Source organism: Calonectris borealis, chromosome Z, assembly GCF_964195595.1.
Source record: "Calonectris borealis chromosome Z, bCalBor7.hap1.2, whole genome shotgun sequence".
Lineage (NCBI taxonomy): Eukaryota > Metazoa > Chordata > Aves > Procellariiformes > Procellariidae > Calonectris > Calonectris borealis.
Window position 1 is genome coordinate 54,792,588 of NC_134352.1, and position 20,895 is coordinate 54,813,482.

General features: G+C 35.9%; 1 protein-coding gene across 1 annotated transcript in view; it reads left to right on the forward strand.

The window, feature by feature from the left end:
* Window positions 1–20,895, forward strand: part of PTPRD (protein tyrosine phosphatase receptor type D) — a 1,348,716-nt gene that overhangs the window by 1,252,155 nt on the left and 75,666 nt on the right. Inside the window, exons 31-35 of the mRNA XM_075138097.1 lie at window positions 2,315–2,475; window positions 7,711–7,725; window positions 10,613–10,725; window positions 19,351–19,392; window positions 19,897–19,994. Of these exons, the coding sequence (XP_074994198.1) occupies window positions 2,315–2,475; window positions 7,711–7,725; window positions 10,613–10,725; window positions 19,351–19,392; window positions 19,897–19,994 (429 nt within the window). The remainder of the gene's footprint in view (window positions 1–2,314; window positions 2,476–7,710; window positions 7,726–10,612; window positions 10,726–19,350; window positions 19,393–19,896; window positions 19,995–20,895) is intronic.

The following is a 20,895-nucleotide window of genomic DNA, read 5'->3' on the forward strand; positions in this document are numbered from 1 at the left end:
GGCTATAAAGTTAGATGGCCGAAAATCTGTGTGTCAGAATTCACCTGTACTAAAATTGATCTATTCGATACAAAGTCCTGTTTCTTTTTCTTTTTTTTTTATATTAATTAAGGCATTGGTCATTTCATATAACCCTAAGGTTATTACTTTGTTAGAGAGAAACCAGGATGAAAAAGCAGGAATAAATAGGATTGTAAATTTACAGCTGAAAAGGCTGGTATGGCAAAATATATCCAGGGGTCTGCTGCTGAAGATTTCAAAAGGCATTACTAAACTTACAATATGGACAGTATGTGGTTTAGCATGCCATCTGAAATATCTATGTGATTAAATAGCATGAGGTAGTCATAGAGAATGAAGAGTTTGTAAGGGTGAGTGAAATTCCACTCCCAATGGTCCAGTATATCTGCTCTCAATATAGCTGGTTTTCTTCTAGGACTATAGATCCTACTGGTGTATGAGTTGTAACTTGTGAGGGATGTTTTTCCTGATATTCAAAATACTTTTTACATAAGGTTTCTCCTTCAGAGAACATAAAATTTCTCTGTTGATTGGGAGAATGGAGAACTTGCTTTACAAAAGGGCATGGGGACATCTGAATTTGTTTAACTTAGTAAAATAGAAGCTGAGAGAGCTCATAATTATAGTCTATAAATACGTTAAGCATGTTATCAAGAGGAAGGAAAAAAACAATAGATAAATTTGGCAAAATAATAAATGAGTTTAAATTAGGCATTAATACAGGTAGGTTGAAAATTAAAAGCAAAATCCTATTTATTGGATAACAGGTAGTAAATGCTCATGCTGTTATCCCTCAGTACCCCTCTGTATCCCTTTCCACGCATTTTTTCTGCCTGTTCCAAAGGAAGACACTAAATATAAAGAGTTTGTTACTGTAGCAATGGGCTTTTTTCTATCTTTTAAGAATATTGAAGTTGGGAAAAAAAACTCAGTCAGTTCAGGTGTTTCAGGAATGGAACATGGAGACTCCCCTGTTTCTAAACGGCAATCACAGACTTTAAAAACATTTGGTGCCAGGTTTAGTAAAAGAGCATAACATAACTGGACATCGTTGGCATGGGTACTAGCTCAGTACCAGCTAGTATAAGTGCCTCAGCTTTGCTGGTCCTAGTCCTATCTCTAACCTTAAACCCAGACACTGTCATAGCCCAGAGCCCAAAATGAGGCCGAATGAAGTGTAAAAAACCACGTCTCCTTTGATAACACTTCTCCTGGCATAGGGCATCTTTCAGAATACAGTGCAAACATGGTAAATGGAAACTAATCTTTTCTCCTGGTTATCTTATTCTATCTTAGCTGGCATTCCTGATGTACTGCTGGATCACATTTTTAAGTCCTTTGCAGGAGTGGTAGTTCAAATCCTAGTTTAGTGCTGGTGGAGACACTCCAGCAAGGACAAGAAATAAGTACAAACCATTCTCTACTTCTGACTTTACTGTAGCTCAGAGTTCTTTACATGATCCAATTTTAGCAGGCTGGCTCCTCAGCCTCTCCTGTCTGTAATTTTAACTCTGCACTCAGCCATAGATCAGACATCTCAGGTGAGACCATAATTAAAAAAAGTTATTATTTTCTTATCACAGGTCTTATCCTAGGCCAGCCGGCTTTACACCATCCAGTAAGGCAAAGATTTTCAATGGCCTCTATTAGTTCATAATTCCAGTTCCATCTGTAAGAAAGACTTTGAGTATTTAGCTTCCCTTCATATTCTATGGTGGCTTCCCTTGTTTTTCAGTCTTAAATTCAAGTTGTCTCCATCTTATGTAAGAACACTCTGTTCGTCAGACAGTTTTTGACTGATCAAAATGCACCGTACTATTGCCATACATTCCTTTTCTAGGAACCTCCTACATTCAGTCCCCTTTATTTTTCCCTGTAGTACTCTCATTCTTTCAGAAGTATCCTTTCATATCTTGCAGGAAGAAATAGTGTTAAGCCAATATGAAACTAAAACAAAATCCAAAAATGAGTAACTGATGGGTTATATTCCTCAGTTTCCTAATACTTCATTTTCTTATTCTCTGCTTTAGTTGCAAAGCGTTCTGTGAAGGGCTGTGTTACCTCATTTGTCTGCTGATCACTGCTAATCTGTGGAGCACAAAATAAAGATAGTAATAACAACACACCATTCAGTTTGCAAGTTTATATATTGCCTGGCTTGAAGAAAAATAGCATTTTTGCATTGCTATGTTCATTGCATCATTATCTTGTATAGATTTATTTTAGATCTAGGATAGTTAATATTTTAAATGCACTCCTTTATCATTAAGTAAGATGTATTTTATTTGTATAGACCATGTATGCAACCAGCCCATATTCTGATCCTGTTGTCTCGATGGATCTTGATCCCCAACCAATTACAGATGAGGAAGAAGGCTTAATTTGGGTTGTTGGACCAGTTCTTGCAGTGGTGTTTATCATCTGTATTGTTATTGCTATACTTCTTTATAAAAGGTAAGTATACCTTTTAGTTTTCTTACCAGGTATGTAACTTTCTGATATATTGGCCATTTTATAATACTGTTCCACACGATATTTTTTGTACTATGGTAGTAACTGTCATTGCTTTAGGATATTTCTGTATTTATTAATGGTTTGCAGAACACTGCAGAAATTTTAGTAGATTGACTGAAAGTTTCCAATAATTACAGGTATGCGGGTACATTTTTCTGCTGATGACACTCTATTAACATTTCTGCATTTAAATGTTTTTCCCACTTTGCATATGTTTGTGAAGAAAATATGTGCTTGCATATAAATATGTATGGAATTCGCACATTTGACTTTTTAAAACTTATTTTTAGATGTGTAATAGTAATACATTAGGGGTTACATTCAGCTTGATGTTAAACATGATTTTCATCTCCACTCAAGTAATTTGAGGTTTTACTTTTGACAGTTGGCCTCAATTTGGCTCTGTATCGATATGAATTTGAGGCTCTGAATTGAGAGATTAAAGAAACATCAGTAGCTGTTTTCTACTGATCTTGCAATGAGATCAAACTTCACTTATTCTTCTTTCACTGTCTATGACACAGATGTAGGTTTGCTATTACACAAAGGACTTGCCTCTGCCTTACAACATACTAGATGAAAACTGTGTATGATGCCTTAATTTATACATAGCAGCCTTTTACAATGTAAATGAGTTCACAGGGGTCAAGATAATAAATCAAAACCAAAGAATCAAACCCACAAAGTTTATTTCAATGTTTAGATTTTGTTCCTAATACATTTTTCAAATATATGGGTAAAATATAGTTGGGGAATACTATAAAGATGCTGTGACATTGTTGGGGGGGGGGGGTTGGGGGCGCACTAGGATTAATTTCATTAAATGGAGTATGTCTTCTAAAACTAATAGCTATGATGCTATCACCTGCAGAATTTAAATTCTGCCACCCTCTATGCTCTTCCCACCCTAAGTGTCTCCAGTCAAATACCTTTGAAGTTGCATGTAGAGAGCTGGCTTCAGGTTTTGGAAAGAGAATTCTCTGTTCAGCAGTAAAAAAACAGTCTGGGGTTAACCTTAGCTTTGGATTCCAAAGAGATATACATTTATAGAATGTTCCTCAGGGCTGTAATCATACAGTAGCATAATACATGGTATTGCTTGCAGATACTATATCTCCTGAAGGTTTCTATTAGTGTCTACTGTCTCAGCCTATCTCATTGGTTCATAACCAGTGAACCTATGTTTGTGTCTATCTGTCTGTCATTTCAAAAACTGGTCATTAGAGATGTGCTAAAAATGACATACTCCCTTCTTCTGATTATTTTGGAGTATTAAAAGTAAAACTTCTCCCATACTACAAAAGAAATCCAAACAATGGCATATAAAGCAGATGTATAATTGCTTCTGGAAATATTGATTACATTTATGGAACTGTAAAAACAACCTGAGAAATTATGACTACAGTTTTACGCGTTTGTGGTCCTCTGTGAAATTTTCATTTGTGTAAAAAAAGTAATATATAATTGGATATTTTTTTTTTCTAAAGTATGCAACCTGGTTGCAAGCTAACAGCTAGCGTTTGATAGCTTTGCTATCTGTAGAACAGCAATAACAGGCAGGACTGTAGGGATATTTAGCATAGTGCTTTGAGAAAACAGTGAAATTTAATTTCTGAGTTAACTCTGTTAAAGGGAATACTGTGGCTACAGGAGTTGGACATGGTAATAACATGCAATAAAAAGTGGGAAAACAAGACATTTTTATGGTTACAGGAAATTTTATAAGTGTATTTCTGGAATATATTGGGGCATAAGTGCAACAGGTATGATAAGGAGAGAAGAAAACAAAGGATAGAGGACATCTGCCTAATACATGAAAATGATTGTGAAAAATATTAAAAAGGGGAAGATGATGTTGAAGGATGCACAGTGGGAAGACGATGACTGGGAAATGATCATGTCTTTTGAAGTGCGAAGCGTAGTAACTCAAATAATGGTCAACTATGCTTAATTCCCTTTGTCTACAGAAGCCTTTATGAACAATTTGGACCTCTAATCTCATGATTTACAATACTACTTTTACTTTTTAATTTCAGTCATAGAGAAAGGATGAGACTGCGGTTTCTAAAAGAATCATTTTAATGGGAGAAGTCTTGCCTTCCTTTAAAACAGATGCTACCACAGATAGTGTGGATAAGTTGCGTGGCCTGGTGTGAAGCATATTTAACTGTCCCAAAGACTAGGAGTGCATGTTTGACCCTTTTGTTATTTGTTGGTCAGTTTGTATAAAGGTTATTGCCTGTGCATTTATTCTTCTTAAAATCTGAAAGCAAAGATACTGCATAGAAAGATTTTTATATTAGAATATAGCCAAAAGGTCATTGCAGCTTAGTACTTAACAGTAATAGATGGGGAAAATGCTGATGAGTACCCTTTGTTGTCATCAGATATAGCTGCAATATAATATCCAACACAATTGAGGCCAATTAATGTACTGTGTGCAGAAGAGCTCACAGATTTCACAGAACCAAAAGGTCACACCTCTGGAGATTGTCCCGTCCCAGCCCTGCTCAGAGCATGGCCAGCTACAGTAGGTTGCTCGGAGGCATGTCCAGGCAATTTTCAGCATGTCGCAAGAATGGAAACTCCACAACCTCTCTGGGCAACCTGTTGTAGTGTTCAAATATCCTCGAAGTAAAAATGATTTTTTCCTGAGTTGCAGTTGAATTTCCTGTGTTTCTGGAGTTGATATCTTGGCAAACGGATCTGACTTGGCCAGTGACCAGTTCAGTGTTCTTTGTCATTGCAGCAGTGATACCACCCTACAGTCATAGTGAAGGGAGAGAATTATTTTGGAGCAGATCTTCAATCTATTGGACTTAAATCTAAACAATCAAATTTAGGGATCAAAGTAAATAAACTAAACATCACTTTCTTTTTGGTCATATTCTTGCCCGCAAGAAAATAAAATTTTTGTTAGTTCAAACATGGAGTGAAATATACAGCATAGTAAGATTTATACCCAAAATCTCGAACAAAGGCAAACATTTACCTACATATAAAGATGGTGCAGGCTGTCTCCCCTAGAGGCATTATGAGGGCTGTTTGAGTCGCAGTTTATACCTCAAGATGTTTTTGATAAAGCACTACCCTGCTACAACCTGCAGCTTAGGCAAACCTACAGTAAATCCTTTTGACTCGCTTTTGAATGTGTGATACATGTTCAGTTACACAGGATTCAGACGGTTAGGAACCCAGTTAGTGAATGTTAAAGAGCTCTAGGAATTATTCAGTGTATTTCAGAAACTGACAAACTAGAAAGAAAGTGCATGTCCCCCTGAAGCATCCTTTCATCCCTTTTTTTTTTTTTCAACATATGAATTTATGTGGCTATTCCAGCCTTTCACTGACGAAGAGCAAAATGCTCCTCATTCTAGATCTTTCTAGAGTCAGGTTTGTTTGTGGAGTGGGTTTCCATTTGTAGGGAAAAGAAATGAAAGCCATCTTGACAGCCTTTGTGTTGTTTGCTCTTACAAAGTGCAGCTTTTTTATTTGGTTCAGAAGACAGGAGCCTAAGCTTGAATCTTTTAAACACAGTGAACTTTGGCGCTCTTAATCATAGAATCATAGAATCACGGAATAGTTTGGGTTGGAAGGGACCTTTAAAGGTCATCTAGTTCAACCTCCATGCAAGAAGCAGGGACATCTTCAACTAGATCAGGTTGCTCAGAGCCGCATCCAACCTGACCTTGAATGTTTCCAGGGATGGGCCATCTACCACCTCTCTAGGCAGCCTGTTCCCGTGTTTCACCACTCTTGTAGTAAAAAATTTCTTCCTAAAAAAAATCTAGTCTGAATCTACCCTCTTTTAGTTTAAAACCATTACTGCTTGTCCTATCGCAACAGGCCCTGCTAAAAAGTCTCTCCCCATCTTTCTTATAAACCCCCTTTGAGTATTGAAAGGCCACAATAAGGTCTCCCTGGAGCCTTCTCTTCTCCAGGTTAAACAACCCCAACTCTCTCAGTCTTTCCTCATAGGAGAGGCATTCCATCCCCCTGAATGGACCATTTTTGTGGCCCTCCTCTGGACCTGCTCCAACAGGTCCATGTCTTTCTTGTGCTGAGGACTCCAGAGCTGGACACAGTACTCCAGGTGGGGTTTCACCAGTGTGGAGTAGAGGGGCAGAATCACCTCCCTCGACCTGCAGGTCACCTGCTGAATCTTGAGCTGTAAGAAGAAACATGCTTATAAGGGGAAAAACAGATGTTAAAAAATGCACAGAAATGAAAATGGGGGAATCTTAAGTCATGATGAAGGGTTCTGTAAAGACTTTTTCATAACATGTGAGTAATCTGGTCATTGCAGACTCCAGGCTATTAAAAGTTTGTAGAACCCCTATTTATTATGATAAACAGACAGACAGAAAGATAGACAAACACTGTATTTACAGTGTGCTTATAGTAGAACCTGTTGTGGGAGATAATGATTTTCCCTGTTTAGCTGATCTTTATAGATCATAGATCATTACAGATCTGTATAGATCACTGTAGACCTCAAGTATGTGATATCCCTTCTAAATCTAAAAAGGTATCTAATACTCATTGGAGAAAGATTTATGCTTACCTTACTTTTCAGGATACTGTTAAAATTTTCCTGCCATCTTATTACCTGGTTTTGTAAAATACTTTTTAAAATTTTCTTTTTTCTTTTTTTTTAATTTAGTACATGTATTTAACCTTGTTCTTCGCTTGCCTTTCTTTCCCTCTTCTCCCTTTCTCTCCTTCCCTTTCTTCTCTGCTCTCCACTTTCATCTTTCCTCTCCTCCCTCTTGTCATCTCTCTTCTCTCTAGAATGTAAGAGGGAACTACATCCTAGTGAGATGTCATTTGTCAATGTAATGTTAACATTACTTTGATAGCTCAAATTAAACACCCATTCTCTAGTATCTCACTGGCTAAAATTTGAGGTGGCACCACTTTGCAGATGATGTCTAAAAGAGATGGGTTTTTCAGCAGAAGAAGATTCTCTTTGGACTTCACCTTGTGTTCTTCATTCATTCTATGATTCCCAAGTATTAAATATTTTGATGAATTGTCATTTCTTAATTTGGTTTAGTTACGTATCTTTACTGAAAGTCAACGTTTCTTACATCTCCTGTTGTCGTGCTTACCCTGTTTGCTGCTGGTCAACTAACATTTCACCTTTTCTCCCCTCTTTGCTGCATTAAAATGGAGCAGTAAACCTGACAGGTGAGAAGTGAAAACTAATCACTCATTGCTTAATCCAGAAAAGGAGAAAAAAACAGAAAAAAAGTTACCATGATAATGATCTAAGACAAAGCGTCTGTCAATCTAAGTGAATGTAGACAGTAATCTATTAATATGAAGGCAACTGAAAGATTTGTTATGTTGTTTACAGCACTGAAAAGTAATGTAACATACGCAGCCAAGTTTCACTGCTTTTTTTGTGTCTCCATGAGGTACATTTTCAAGAGACAACACTGCTACACAATGTGTATATGGTTTTATTTGTGTTTTCATGAAGTTAAAACAGTGGTTCTTTGCTATAACCAAAGCTGTTGAAGGAATGCATGGTTGTGGTGGAAGGGTTAGCTGCAATAAATCTCCGTAATGTTCCATACACATAGACTCAGTGCTGACTTACAGTTCTACAAGTGCAAATGATATGGTGATCTCATTTGTCCTTTGTGGATTTTTTTCCACCTGTCTCAAAACCATTGCATAATCTGAAAGAATTGTGATGTCTTGTATAGTCTCGAAAGATACAAAAACTCCAGAACGATCCTGAGAAGAATAATAAATAATAAACCATTGTATTGTTCTATAAGTATTCAAAATATTCAGATATAGGATTAGAAGAGATTTTAGTGCTTTTAGTAGATTAATATGAAGTTGTGCTGCCCCATACTGACTTGCAAGTGGAAAAAAAGTAAATGAAGCTTGTATCTGGGCAGTTCCACTGATCTCTAGACTTCAGGAGAAGGAAATATAAATAAAAGTACTTCTTGAAAGCTGCATCACACACCTTTACTTAAGAACATTAGGGCATTATGCTACTGTGATAGGAGTTTGAGATAGTCAAAATCAAAAGTAAAAAGGGAATTTCAATTCCTTTTCCATAATAATTTTTAAAAAAAGAGTGAAAACAGAAGAATCAGATTTAAATCTTCATCACTTCACTAAAGAGAAGTTAATACATGTGATAAGGTATTTACCAGAGAACAGATGGAATGTTTTTACAGCAAAACCTTTCCCCACCCCCCGCCCCCTAAAATCATAGGACTACTAACTTTCAAATAATTCCTGCAATGATGTTGCTGTTTGATTTCTTTGCATAGTCTTTGAAATCTTGCTGTATGCACCTTTCATGAATGCCACCAGGTGTTCATCATTTCAAGAACAGCAAGAAGTCAACTGGAGCATTTTTAAGAGGGGATCCCAGCAGAATAATAACAGATTTAGCATTGTGACATTGTGAGTAAATTAGAAAAAAAGAAAGGAAAAAAACCCAACAATAGTGGTAAAATATTGAACACCTGGAAAAGATTTTGCTGTCAGTTTTGTTTTCACAAAGTAACTCTTTGCCGCTGTTTGCATCTTCATTTTATATTACATGAAGAATATCAACCAGTTTGCATTTTCATTCAGGAACTCACACAGGACTAGTGAAGAAGGATTCCACTTCAAATTAAAGCATTAAATTTCCAGATTCCTGAATGAAAATGCAGAGTGGTAGATATTCTTCATTTAACATAGTTCTCGATGTTTTGCGTCAGAAAATGATACTCTCAAATGATGGGAGTCTGTTTTACCAAAACAGAGTCAGAACACACGTGGACTCTGCTTCTCTCTAAAGAAAGGGAAGCATTCACAAGTTTCTTTCTTTCTTCTTTTCTCTGTTTCTCTGTTTCTCTCTTTCTCTCTTTCTTTCTCTCCTTCTTTCTCTTTCTTTCTTCCTTCCCTCCTTCCTTCCTTCCTTCCTTTGTTCCTTTCTTTCTCTTTCTTTCTTCCTTTCTTTCTCTTTTTCTCTCTCTCTTTCTCTCTCTTTCCTTTTCTTTCTTTCTCTCTCTCTCTTTCTTTGTCTTCCTTCCTTCCTTCCTTTCTTCTTTCTTTCTTTCCTTCTTTCCTTCTCTCTTTCCCTCTTTCTCCTTTTCTCTTTTTTCTCTCTCTCTTTCTCTCTCTTTTTCTTTCTTTTTCTTTCTTTCTTTCTTTCCTTCCTTCCTTCTTTTTTCTTTCTTTCTTTCTTTCTCTCTCTCTTTTTCTTTCTTTCTTTCTCTTTCTTTCTTTTCTTCCTTCTTTGTTTCTTTTTCTTTCTTTCTTTCTCTCTTTTTTCTTTCTCTCTTTCTTTCTTTCTCTCATTCTTTCTTTCCTTCTTTCCTTCCTTCCCAGCTTGTTTTGGACAGATTGATAGGAGTAGTATAATTGCAGTGAAAGTCTTAATTTGATCCAAAACATTCATACAGAATCTGAGCCTTGAATATGTAGGTGTGATCAGATGCATGAAGATTGTGTAGTGCTGTTCTTACAGAGATGAGAGGCAACAGAGCAGATTTATTAGTTCCTAGAAAGTGAAAGGAATAGGTGTCTTCTGGGACAGGTGTCTTCTGTCCTGTTCTCTGACATATTGAAAGTACCCAAAGAATGCAGGTTATTTTTTATAAGCAAAACAGAGCTCTGCTTATAAAATATGAAGTATTCAATGATAATAACCTGGCGTGTTCGTTTTTAATTAGATGCTCAAGAGCTGGCTACTTTTTAATAAAGATACAACTAGCTAGCTTTTAAAATGGAGATAGTGTGAATTTTTGTAAGTTTCATGTTATATCTTACAATAGTTAACTATTCGGGTGCCTAGAATGGTGATCTAGAGGATCAGTCTAGGGCAGAATGTGGTTATTTTCCCTCTGACATTACTATATTTAGATTCATTTTGCCATTGCAAATTTTAACTGCCCTACCCATCATGCCTAATTATTTTAACTTTGCACTGGATCAAATACTTTTTTGGAAATAAGCATCTCGCCTTTAGAATATGATGAGTAAACACTCAGGCACCTTTATTTGTCAAGCTAACACCTTGATCTTAAGTTTACATGTATTCACCTTCTCCATGCAGGAAGAGGGCTGAATCTGATTCTAGAAAGAGCAGCATACCCAACAGCAAGGAGGTCCCCTCTCACCATCCCACAGACCCAGTGGAGCTGCGACGCCTTAATTTTCAAACTCCGGGTAAGAGACAATAATACCTCACTGAGAGGTCTGTGATCACAAACTGATTAGTGGTGCTGTTACAGAACAGAAAGACTGGTTGCTCAGAAAAATATATTTTGATTGCTTATGAGTTTTTGCACAATGTATTTCTTTGTTAGTTTTGGAAATAATTCTGTCATTTGTTTATTTAAAGAAAAATCCTGCATGAAACAAAATTTAAAAGTCTGTAAAGAAGACCACAAAGTCACATATGTTGTATGGATGTGTTTTATGTGCTAAAATTTCAAATTAAACCTAACAATGCTAGAAAAGATTATTGGGAAATGTACATCCCTCTATTTATTAACGATGTTCTTACAGCTGCTTCTTTGTAAATAAGCTTTCCTCTTATCTACTTCATTATCAGGTAACCCATTAACATCATTGGAAGTTTCGCTGCATTGCAAATGTACAATACAGAAAAGAAATACTAACTCGAGAAATGGTCTTGTCTTTTAAAATCCGGCTATATGACAGGGTCAAGGAGGATATTAACAAGTCAGTAGTTCTGAAGTTAGAAGCAACACACTCCCAAATATTTTATTTACTTCTTTTATTTATTAAACATTGTTTTCTTAAAGCTGTTTGGTTTGATAGTCAAGAAACACCCAGAGAGAAATACTTAAAATAGTATTGATTTTTTTACCACCTTTTTATGAGTGGATTTTTTTTTTTTTAAATTGGCTTCATTTTGATCATGATGTATTCCAGTAAACTTGTTTTCTATTACAATATGATTGCACACAGTCCCGGTCTGATGCTAATTTCTTACTGAATCTTCCTAAGCCTTGTGTTTGTCAAATTTATTACATTAAGTACAAAAAATCATGAATTTAAGCTTATAAAGGCAGGAAGTTAAGTACTTGAGAAGTTGAGAGATTAGCTGCAGAAGCTGACATATTAAATATTACAAAAGGGTTAACTGAACTTGCAAATCTCATTTCTGATCTTCTAAACAGTGCCTGTATTAAGATAGTGTTGCCCCAGAAGGAGTGGATCTGCAGAGCAATGAATTTGGGGCTAAAGACCCAACATCCACACTGCATGCATATTGCAGAGGTAGAAAACTGGAGGCTTGAGTTTTACCCCAGCCTTGCTTTTTTAGTCTGTTCCAGTACTCTGAATGCTCTTTAGCAGCTGGGGCAAATTAGGTGGGTTTCAGGAGTGCATCTTCTAGTTCAGTTTCATTTGAATATGAGAATCTTGTTGACATGCTCTGGGACCTCTCTACAATATGAACATAAGTGCAGTAAATGGAAATGGTTGAAAGTTTTGATTCACAGTTGTGCTTCTGAGACTGCAATATTAATGTAGACTCATCCTTACTGAGCAAAGGTTTCGTATGTTATCCAGCACTTTCATACAAAGTTTTAAAGGTTGTTACAGAGATAGAAGTATACATTCAAGTCTTTGAAACATAAAGAGAAAAATTACAGTTCTTAAAGTTTAGTTTATGCCTAAAACAAGTCATTGTCTGTATTACAGATATATACTGAGTAGAGTGGATGGCTTAATAACTAGCCTTATATAAGCATAATTTTCTGCTGTCCATGTATTTAGATGTGGAGTCTTACCTATCCATTTAGTATTCACCATAAATTAAAATAAAATGTGGGCAGAAAAAAATGCTGCCAAGTCTTAACAACTTTACATATAAAATTAATTTACTGCAATTAATTCTAAATTTACATTTAGAATGTAAAGTTATTAAGAAATGGCAGAATTTGTGGCACTTGTAGACACTGTAATTCCACCTTATTTATCTGAAAAGAACTGGAGAGGAGTGGAAGTGTACTTTTCCTTGCAGTGCTATAGTTTATCTGGGATGTTTGAAGTTTTCTGTGAAGCTAGTTGAGCAGAACATCTACAATCCATTTATACTATGTGGTCTTTTTCTTTGCTGTAAACTTTTTCACAAAATGGGAGATTAAAATTGTTATTTAAAATATAGTACAGAAATCAAATTACGATCTTTTTTCCTACTATTGTACCACCTAAGACCCCTAGGCACAGGTCAGGCCATTATGTTACTCAGCATGCAAACAAGTATCAAGGAGAAAATTCCTACCCCAGGAGATTTGTCTTGCTGTGTAACACTTGCTAATTAACATGTTCCTAATATGTAATCTTAGCCCCAGTGAAGTCAAGGTACAGTTCTTGTGTCAGTAAAAGCAGAACCTCACTTAAGTCACATTAACTTCAATTAGGGCTACCATGTCATTAAAATCTGGCTGAATTTAACTTAGATATTTAGATCCTGCTGGAATGTTTATACAACTCCACACAATAACACATCGTTAAATAACATGCAAGACAAAGCTTTTCAGTACAAATGTAGAGAAACTACAGAAAGACCGTACATTCAGGATACCAGTTTTGTTGTTTTTGTTGTTCTTTCACTCTCAGATGTCTGTTTTTTATTTTCTACCAGGTAGCAGAAATAGGCAGTAGGGTACTGCTGGGGCAAAGCAGGCAGCTGAGAGATGTGGTTATGTGTTTGGGTTTCTTTTACTGACCCTCATACGAAGGCCTTATCTACTCTGTAAGATGTTACCATTTCTGAACATTGCCCACAGATAAAATAAATGACAGAGTGGTGAAGGTACTTTAATAATCAGTGTAAGCCAAGTCAGTACATCTGCATCAGGATAGATGATTTGACATCGTTATTATGATGATTTATTTATTTAGATTATGAAAGCTCCACAGTTTACTTGGAGCTTTCCAGGCATACCAGTTGCTTCCAGCGGGAGGGGAAACAAAACTTTGTAATGAATCCATAATGTGAAGAAGTGTTAGAGAAGAAAATTTTAAATTCCATTGGCATATCCAGATTGCCAGTTTTCACTGGGAGAGGTGAATGAGACACTCCTATAAAATTCTGGGTTGTCATAAACTTTAATACTTCAAAAGATTTCTAAACAGCCTCTTTCCAAAAATGCTAGCAATCATATACTTTATGTAAAGAAAGGTCTGATCAGATATAACTATCAAACTAATTTGAAAGCAAAACCCTTGTTGTGATAAATTTGAATTTCTAACCACAAGTACAAAATACTCCCAATACAGGTGGATAGGCATAACTTTTTGAAAGAAATTACGGGAAAGCAATATTTCATCTTTGGTGATATTTAGGCAATGATTTAGGCACAACTATGTTGTACTTGTCGTAAAATTGTCAATTTAGCATGAAGATGTCGTAAAAATCCACAGTCTAAACTACCAGCACCACAAATGTCTTGCTTTCCTTTCACTTTTTCTTGTCCTGTCAAAACAAAACTTCATTCTTCACTAATCTAGTATTTACCTAAAGAGTTTCCTATTTTACCTTGTCCAAGAAGCCTTCATCTCTGGCTTCACTCCTCACTGGATGGCATAACTCCACAGATAAATTTGACATTTTATCTTGACATTTGGAATAGCCCACAGTTCTACATCTGAAAACAAGATCCCATGTCCATATGTGTTATCCAGAAATGTATATTTGTTAGATAAGCCCATTTGCTACTGAGAGGGTCACAGCTGTGCCAAGTTTTCTTCGAGTAAATGTGAAAATACCCAATCTCTCAGTAACATACAGGATTTCCTCTATAAGTCTGTTATTCTTTCGGAACTGGAGTAGCTGAGGAAAAGTCAGTCACAGTCTTCCCGTTCTACAAATTTCCTATGAAATACGGGATTAAAATCATTAACCTGGTGCGCAAATTTTAAAAGTCTCTGTGCCACATGGGAGAGTAAAGGTAGGGAAGAGATAATAATTAAGCCCTCACAAAACGTTTTATCAAATGAGGAAGCTTGGTTTTACATAGAGGAAAATAACTGATGTTAAGAGGTTTGAGTGGATTATGAGAGACCCAAGGCTCAGGCAAAGATTTCAATCTGCCAATCAGCCAAAGAACTAAACTGAGTCATGACTCAAAAGTGATTGGTTTTTTCCCTCATTTAAGTATAAAATGTGTCACACTTATAAGTAATTTGTGTAATTGGGTGCCAATTAAACAATTATCTCATTATCTCTTACAAACTAAATAAGATGCTTTGAAATACAAGAAAAATAAATAGAATTATTACAGCTCTGAATTAAAGACTCTGCCTTTTTTATTAGATAAGTAAGTGCTCACAGAACACTTGTGCCCTGAGTTCCTGAGGAAGTTCCACTAACTTATTTCCAACATAGGGCAGAAAAAGGGTAAAACAGGTCCAGAGGAAAGAAGGTGCAAATAACAAAAGTGGAAAAAGTGATGTCTGAATTTAGTCACTTGCTTTGCAAGGTAGCAGGAAATTTCTTCCCTTGGTTTATCCACACAATTTCTGTTTATGAGAATCATGACAATGCTGAAGGAAGTACTGTGGTTTGTCTCCATGGCAAAAACAGGCTGGAATAGCTTTCTCACAGTGAGCGATCCTACGTATAGCTCTTCACGTGAACTTGACTCACATGAAGGATTTAGGCAGAGAGGTATAGGCTTCAGAGTGCAAATGGCACTTCTCTGATATCCCACTTGGTTACTTTCAAACCTAGAGGCATCAAAAGCTTAGCTGGGAGATGGAGCTAAAAGTTCTGCTCCTCACAAGAGTAATTTTTTTTTTCTTCTGGATTTTAGCCAATAGTTTTGCAACACGTTATTGTATTGAACAATTTTAGATCAGGGTCTGAAAACTTTTCTCAGTGTAGACGGCTTTTACACCTCACTCAGAGCTGGGGCTTCTGCCATGAGGCTACAGAGCCCCTAAGGCTGCTTGGTAGAGCTAAGTCTTTGATACAGAACAAAAATTACTTTCATTCCAGACTAATTAATCTAGTTTTGAAGAACATAAACTCTTCTTGAATAAAAGTGATTTCATTTTGCAATATTATATGCACATTGGTAACTATTTTAGAATAGCTTTTGCAGAGCGACCTATTTCTCTAGAGCTAATCTTGTAAATTTAGCTTTGTACACGAGATGTAAGATCAACCTCTGGCTTAGCTCTAACTGTATGAAAAAGAAATTTTAAAGTAACTGTAATTTTTTTGTCAAATATATTAAAGGCATCCTTGCTAAATTTCATGGATGCCAAATTCCTCCTGAATCAGTGTCATCTTTCATTTTGTCCATTTTTTCATGTCCAAATTTTAAATATGTATTTCTGTCTACCTTTTTGATGAGGGTAAGTATCAGTAACAGTAATTACTGTTACTGATTCCTTACTTTTTCTATAAAGGGACAACATCTTAATCAACATAGATTGGTGTGTGGTAGGGTATTCTGTGTTATTAAATAAAAACAAGGTTGTAATACATCAATTTTTTAAATCACAGAATATTAATTCAATGTGGATCTGAAATACAACTCATTTCATAAATTTCTGTGAAAGTAACGTGTCACATTTTCAGTTCTTCTGGATTGTAGTCTGTATGCTAGCAGCTATGCACTTTGTTTAACTTTTAACTTTCTTCTTGTTTATTCTGGGCATGTCAACCTACAGGTCTAAATTTGTAATTAAATGTGTGTTTCTTAAATGTTTTTAAAAGCCCTTATCATAAAACCTTGACAACAACCAAAATCATAATTTAACGCACTAATTGCAAGGCAAAAATACCCACTTGTTTCAGTGGGGTAAAGGAGTGTACTTAACAAGTTTAATGTCTGTTACTATGTAGATGAATTCTGACCTTGCTCTCTCAGTTTTTCCTTGAAATTGTGGCACATATGTTATCACATGTTCCTTAGTTATGTATTTACCACAGATTAACCAAAAGATAATTCTACACTGTAATTAAACCATACATTCTCATTTAATTCATGTGGAGGGATTACTACTGGGCTGCATAAGATCAATCACATTTGGCAATCTTCTACCAAATCTGGAAATAAAAGCTTCTTATGGATACAATTTCAGCTGTGTTTTGCATGTTGTGGTTTTTGATTTTTTTTCTGTTTGAGTTTTTAAGTGCTTTTATCTCTTTATTTTCTTATTTTAAAGAAAGTTTGAAAGCATGTTTTCAGCATGGTGTTTCTTTTGACCTTCTAGCATGTCACAGGATCTGCTGTAATTTAGCTGTATTTTGCCTTTAATTTTTTGTGTTTTCATAGCATATGTTGATTGATGTGGAGGTGTGTCAGCAAATAAGTGTATTTTCTTATTTGTAGTCACAAAAATAAGTGTGTTTAGCTGTATTTTGGGTGGGTTTTTTGAGTCAAGTTCTACACCTGCTGTTCACATGCAACTCATGTTAAGCTCAGTAGGAGCCTCATGGTTTTGCATGAGATGTGATGAGATGCTAAAATGTTCACTCATAGCATATTCTGTTATGATGCGTGTTATGATTCATAGACTGATTACATAACAAAAGTCCTTCAGCAGTTCTTTTTAAAAGTACTTTTATCATCTCAGTAGAGCACATTTTATATATTTAAAAGATGAAAATATACCAACTTATTTCATAAGTTAGCTACAAAACATTATTTGCAGAAAGTTAATAATTGTCCAAGTGTAAGTGCCTAAAATGAGGTGTGGAGAAAGGGGTTATATGCAGTCAAAGTCTGCCAGTTTCTGAAGGTGTAAGTAGTTCCTTTTTTTCCTTAGAAAAGAAAGTTTTATGTCAAGTTTCATTTTGCACAAAGTGTTTAATATGAAATCTCCCTGTAGGAATGTCAAGTGGCATACAGAGGAGCATATAAACAAAAATAGTTTTAAAAAGAATGGATGCTCAGCGTCTTTAAAATAATAATTCCTTCACAGTAAGCTAATTATTGAGATTTCTGTTCATGATGCTGGTGATTTGGTCAGGTTCATCATGTAATGAACAAGTCTCATTCTCTTTGGTTTTATGTCCTTTATGTTTACAGTAGGGTAACTGGACCTTTAGACATCTTCTTATCTGAGTTTCCAGACGCTGTTTTGTGCATGTCTGAACTGCCTGTATGTACGAGATTGATTGATTATGATGGTCTACTGCTGTTACTAATTTGTTTCCCATTTCCGATTGGCTTTTACTTTTTACAGCTTTGAGCAGTAATTCAGTCCCCTACGCCTCCCTGATTGGCTCTGTGTCCTCCCTCTCTAGCCAAACTACCACTCAGTCCTTATATGATAATAACTCTCTCCCACGATTCGCTCGAAAAGGTCTAAACATCTTTGTCTCTATTATTTTCTCTGTTCAAGCACTGTTTTAGATGTACATCAGTCCACCTCCATTTCTGGATCAATCTAGAGTTCTTTTGTGCCTTTTCACTCACATATTTTCCATAAGGGTGCTTGATCTGGATCAATCAGTGTAATTATTAGATGACTGTCACCCACACTCATTTTGAGAATAGCAAAGTTTTATTAAGTGAAATTTCTATGAAAATGGGAGACACCCAGAACTGATTCAAATAAATTAGTACTTATAGACTAATTTGTTAATTGAAATTTATAGATGTCCCCATTATATCTGAATATTCTGCTTTGTTAGTTGACCGACAGCTTGCCTTATTATCTACTTTAAATAATGTCTCACCATCACAGATGTGTTATGAAGGTAATATATAAATATATGCATAGGGTCAGAAGAATTAGGGCCAGTGCTGCTGAACATTATTTTGGACTCTAGTATGATACCTGAAATGTCCAAGAATCAAAAAGAAAACAAGAATTTTAAAAAAAGAAAAAAGAAAAACATGCTATAGTGTGACTGTGTTGTAACCACATAGTCATTTTCAGCTACGTTTACAGGAAATGCAACTGTCTTAGGCATGCTCTTGATATTCACGGTGACAAAGCAAACTGCATTGTGCAACATGGCTTCCAGCTTGAGCCCCCTTGAATCATCACTGTTCTCCCTTTGTAATTTCAAGAGATTCTGGGGTTCACTAGCTTAATTTCTCTAGCCAGCTCTGATTTCTTCCCACAAGCAATTGAAACCACTTTCATTTTAGGTGTGATAGTATAAACATGAAGAGAAGAATGTAAGCATTTTGGAGAAGGGTCGTGAAGACTAATAGCATGAAACAAACGTTCACAAATTTTTGCCTGACAGATCTTCAGCTGGCAGATTGTTCTAGTTGACCCCACATCTTTTCTGTCTTTCTTTTGCCTTGCTGTCCCTATACTCCCTTCCACACCCATCTCTATCTCTGATTCCCAGCTCTTCTTATTATTCTTTTTCACTCAGTATCTTCATCAGCGGACAAAGATGTTTACACCTGAAGTAGATTGTAGGTACTTTTGGGGGTTGATAAATGGGATTTCAGATTAAGCATGTTTTAAGGTACTAGTGCAGTCAGTATATGTGTCCAGCCAAACTGTACAACCCCTGCCTCTACAATCTGCTACTAGTGAAAACATTTTTGAAGTTCTAATTGTCTGATGTCCAATGTTGTCTTCAGTGACTGTTGTCTAAAAGCAATGGTGCATGTTATTCTAGTCATTCATAGTTGCATGTGAATGTCAATCACCTCAAAATTTCATAAAATATTTAAGTATTTCTAATTTAGTCAGAATATGTAGTCAGTCTTCTAGACTTTGATGCATTGTTATTAATCCTCAAACTATCCATTTCATTTTTTATAATTTATTTTATAAGTTAGTTTTATGTTGGTTTGAGGTTTCTTTGGTTTTTTACCATTTCCTTTGCAGGTTCAGGTATCTCCGGTTACCTCAGTAACCTTCATTCTTCAAGTTCATTTTTCTTGATTATGCATAAATCACTTTGTTTTCTGTCAAAACACTATTCTTTCCCCTTTAGGGCTCTTTCAGTATCTGTTTCTCAGCTCACCTTTCCTCATCTAGTTCAATGGAGTTTCCATTTCATGCAGTGCAGGAGGAGTTTGAAATGACATTAAGAGTCATTACTCAAAGCAGAGGTCAACATCAGGTCTAACTGTCTCATTTTTCCATGCCTAGCTAACCTCATTGACTCATATCACAGTAACTCTTTCCTCTACACTAGGAATGTTAGCTTTGGGAATATGCTTGGTGACTTCTTTTAATTTGGCTTCAGAGCTCATCTATCCAGAGCATGTCCTGCTTTGAGTAACCAAACTATTTGCCTGCTTCTCTCACATATGACATCTTTACTACTTACACATTCCTAGCCATTCTAACTACTGCATTTTCTAAATTTTAGAGTGATGCCATCACTGTAGTTTACTTTAAATTCTGTTCTTCTTTCTTGTTCAACAGGTATGGCCAGTCATCCCCCAATACCTATCTTGGAACTTGCAGATCACATTGATAGATTGAAAGCAAATGACAATTTGAAGTTCTCACAGGAGTATGAGGTAATTTTCCCCACTTTCTCATTATTCACTTATCTCATTATTGTTTAAAATGTCATGCTTTTTGTTTCCCTAGACTTCTCTGATATGTATCTACCCTGATGGTGACAGTTTTGTATGATATTAAAACCATGATAAAAAAAGTTCTCTGTGTAAAATGACTATGTTGGTGAGGTGGCTCCTTTCCTTTGATTGTAATAATCTGTTCTCTTTTTATAAGGATACGTGTCAGGCAGATTCCATGAGCACAGACTTGAAGTAGCGTATGAATGATACATCACTTACTGTTTTTAATATACACAAACATCCATCTATTCTGCAGTTAAAAGATCCTTAGATTATTTAAAAATTCTCCTGTATAATGTTGACAGGACGCATACAGTATAAGCTCCAAAGAAGTTACAGTCCACTGTGTTAATTTTGGATGGATTGAAAGAACTTGCTATTGCCTACTGTCTTTCCTAATCTAACAGTTTCAAGACATTGTATTTTCCTCCCGACGATAATACCACATTGATAATCTGTGAATGATGGTCTATAAGAGCATGAAAGAATTTAATTGGAAGAGAGCAATCGTTACTTGTCAGTAATCCATGGAGTATACTCAGACATGCATTGGTACTGTGGAGAGTAACACCTCTCATGTCAGTAATTTGTGGCTAAAGGGACTTAGATAGCCAGTTAAACATCGTAAATTATAGCTGTTTCTTCAATGCCAATATCGCCTATGTCAAAAATCTGTGGATGAAGTATGCACTGAACCATCAGAAAAAGAATGCTTCTTTTGAGCAGCCATGGGTGATCGTGTCAGTGATCCAAGGATTAACACCTCCCAGAGGGATCACTGACACAGTATTTTCTTTATAGTCTGTTGTGTTACTAATCCTTGCTTAAAACTCCCCAA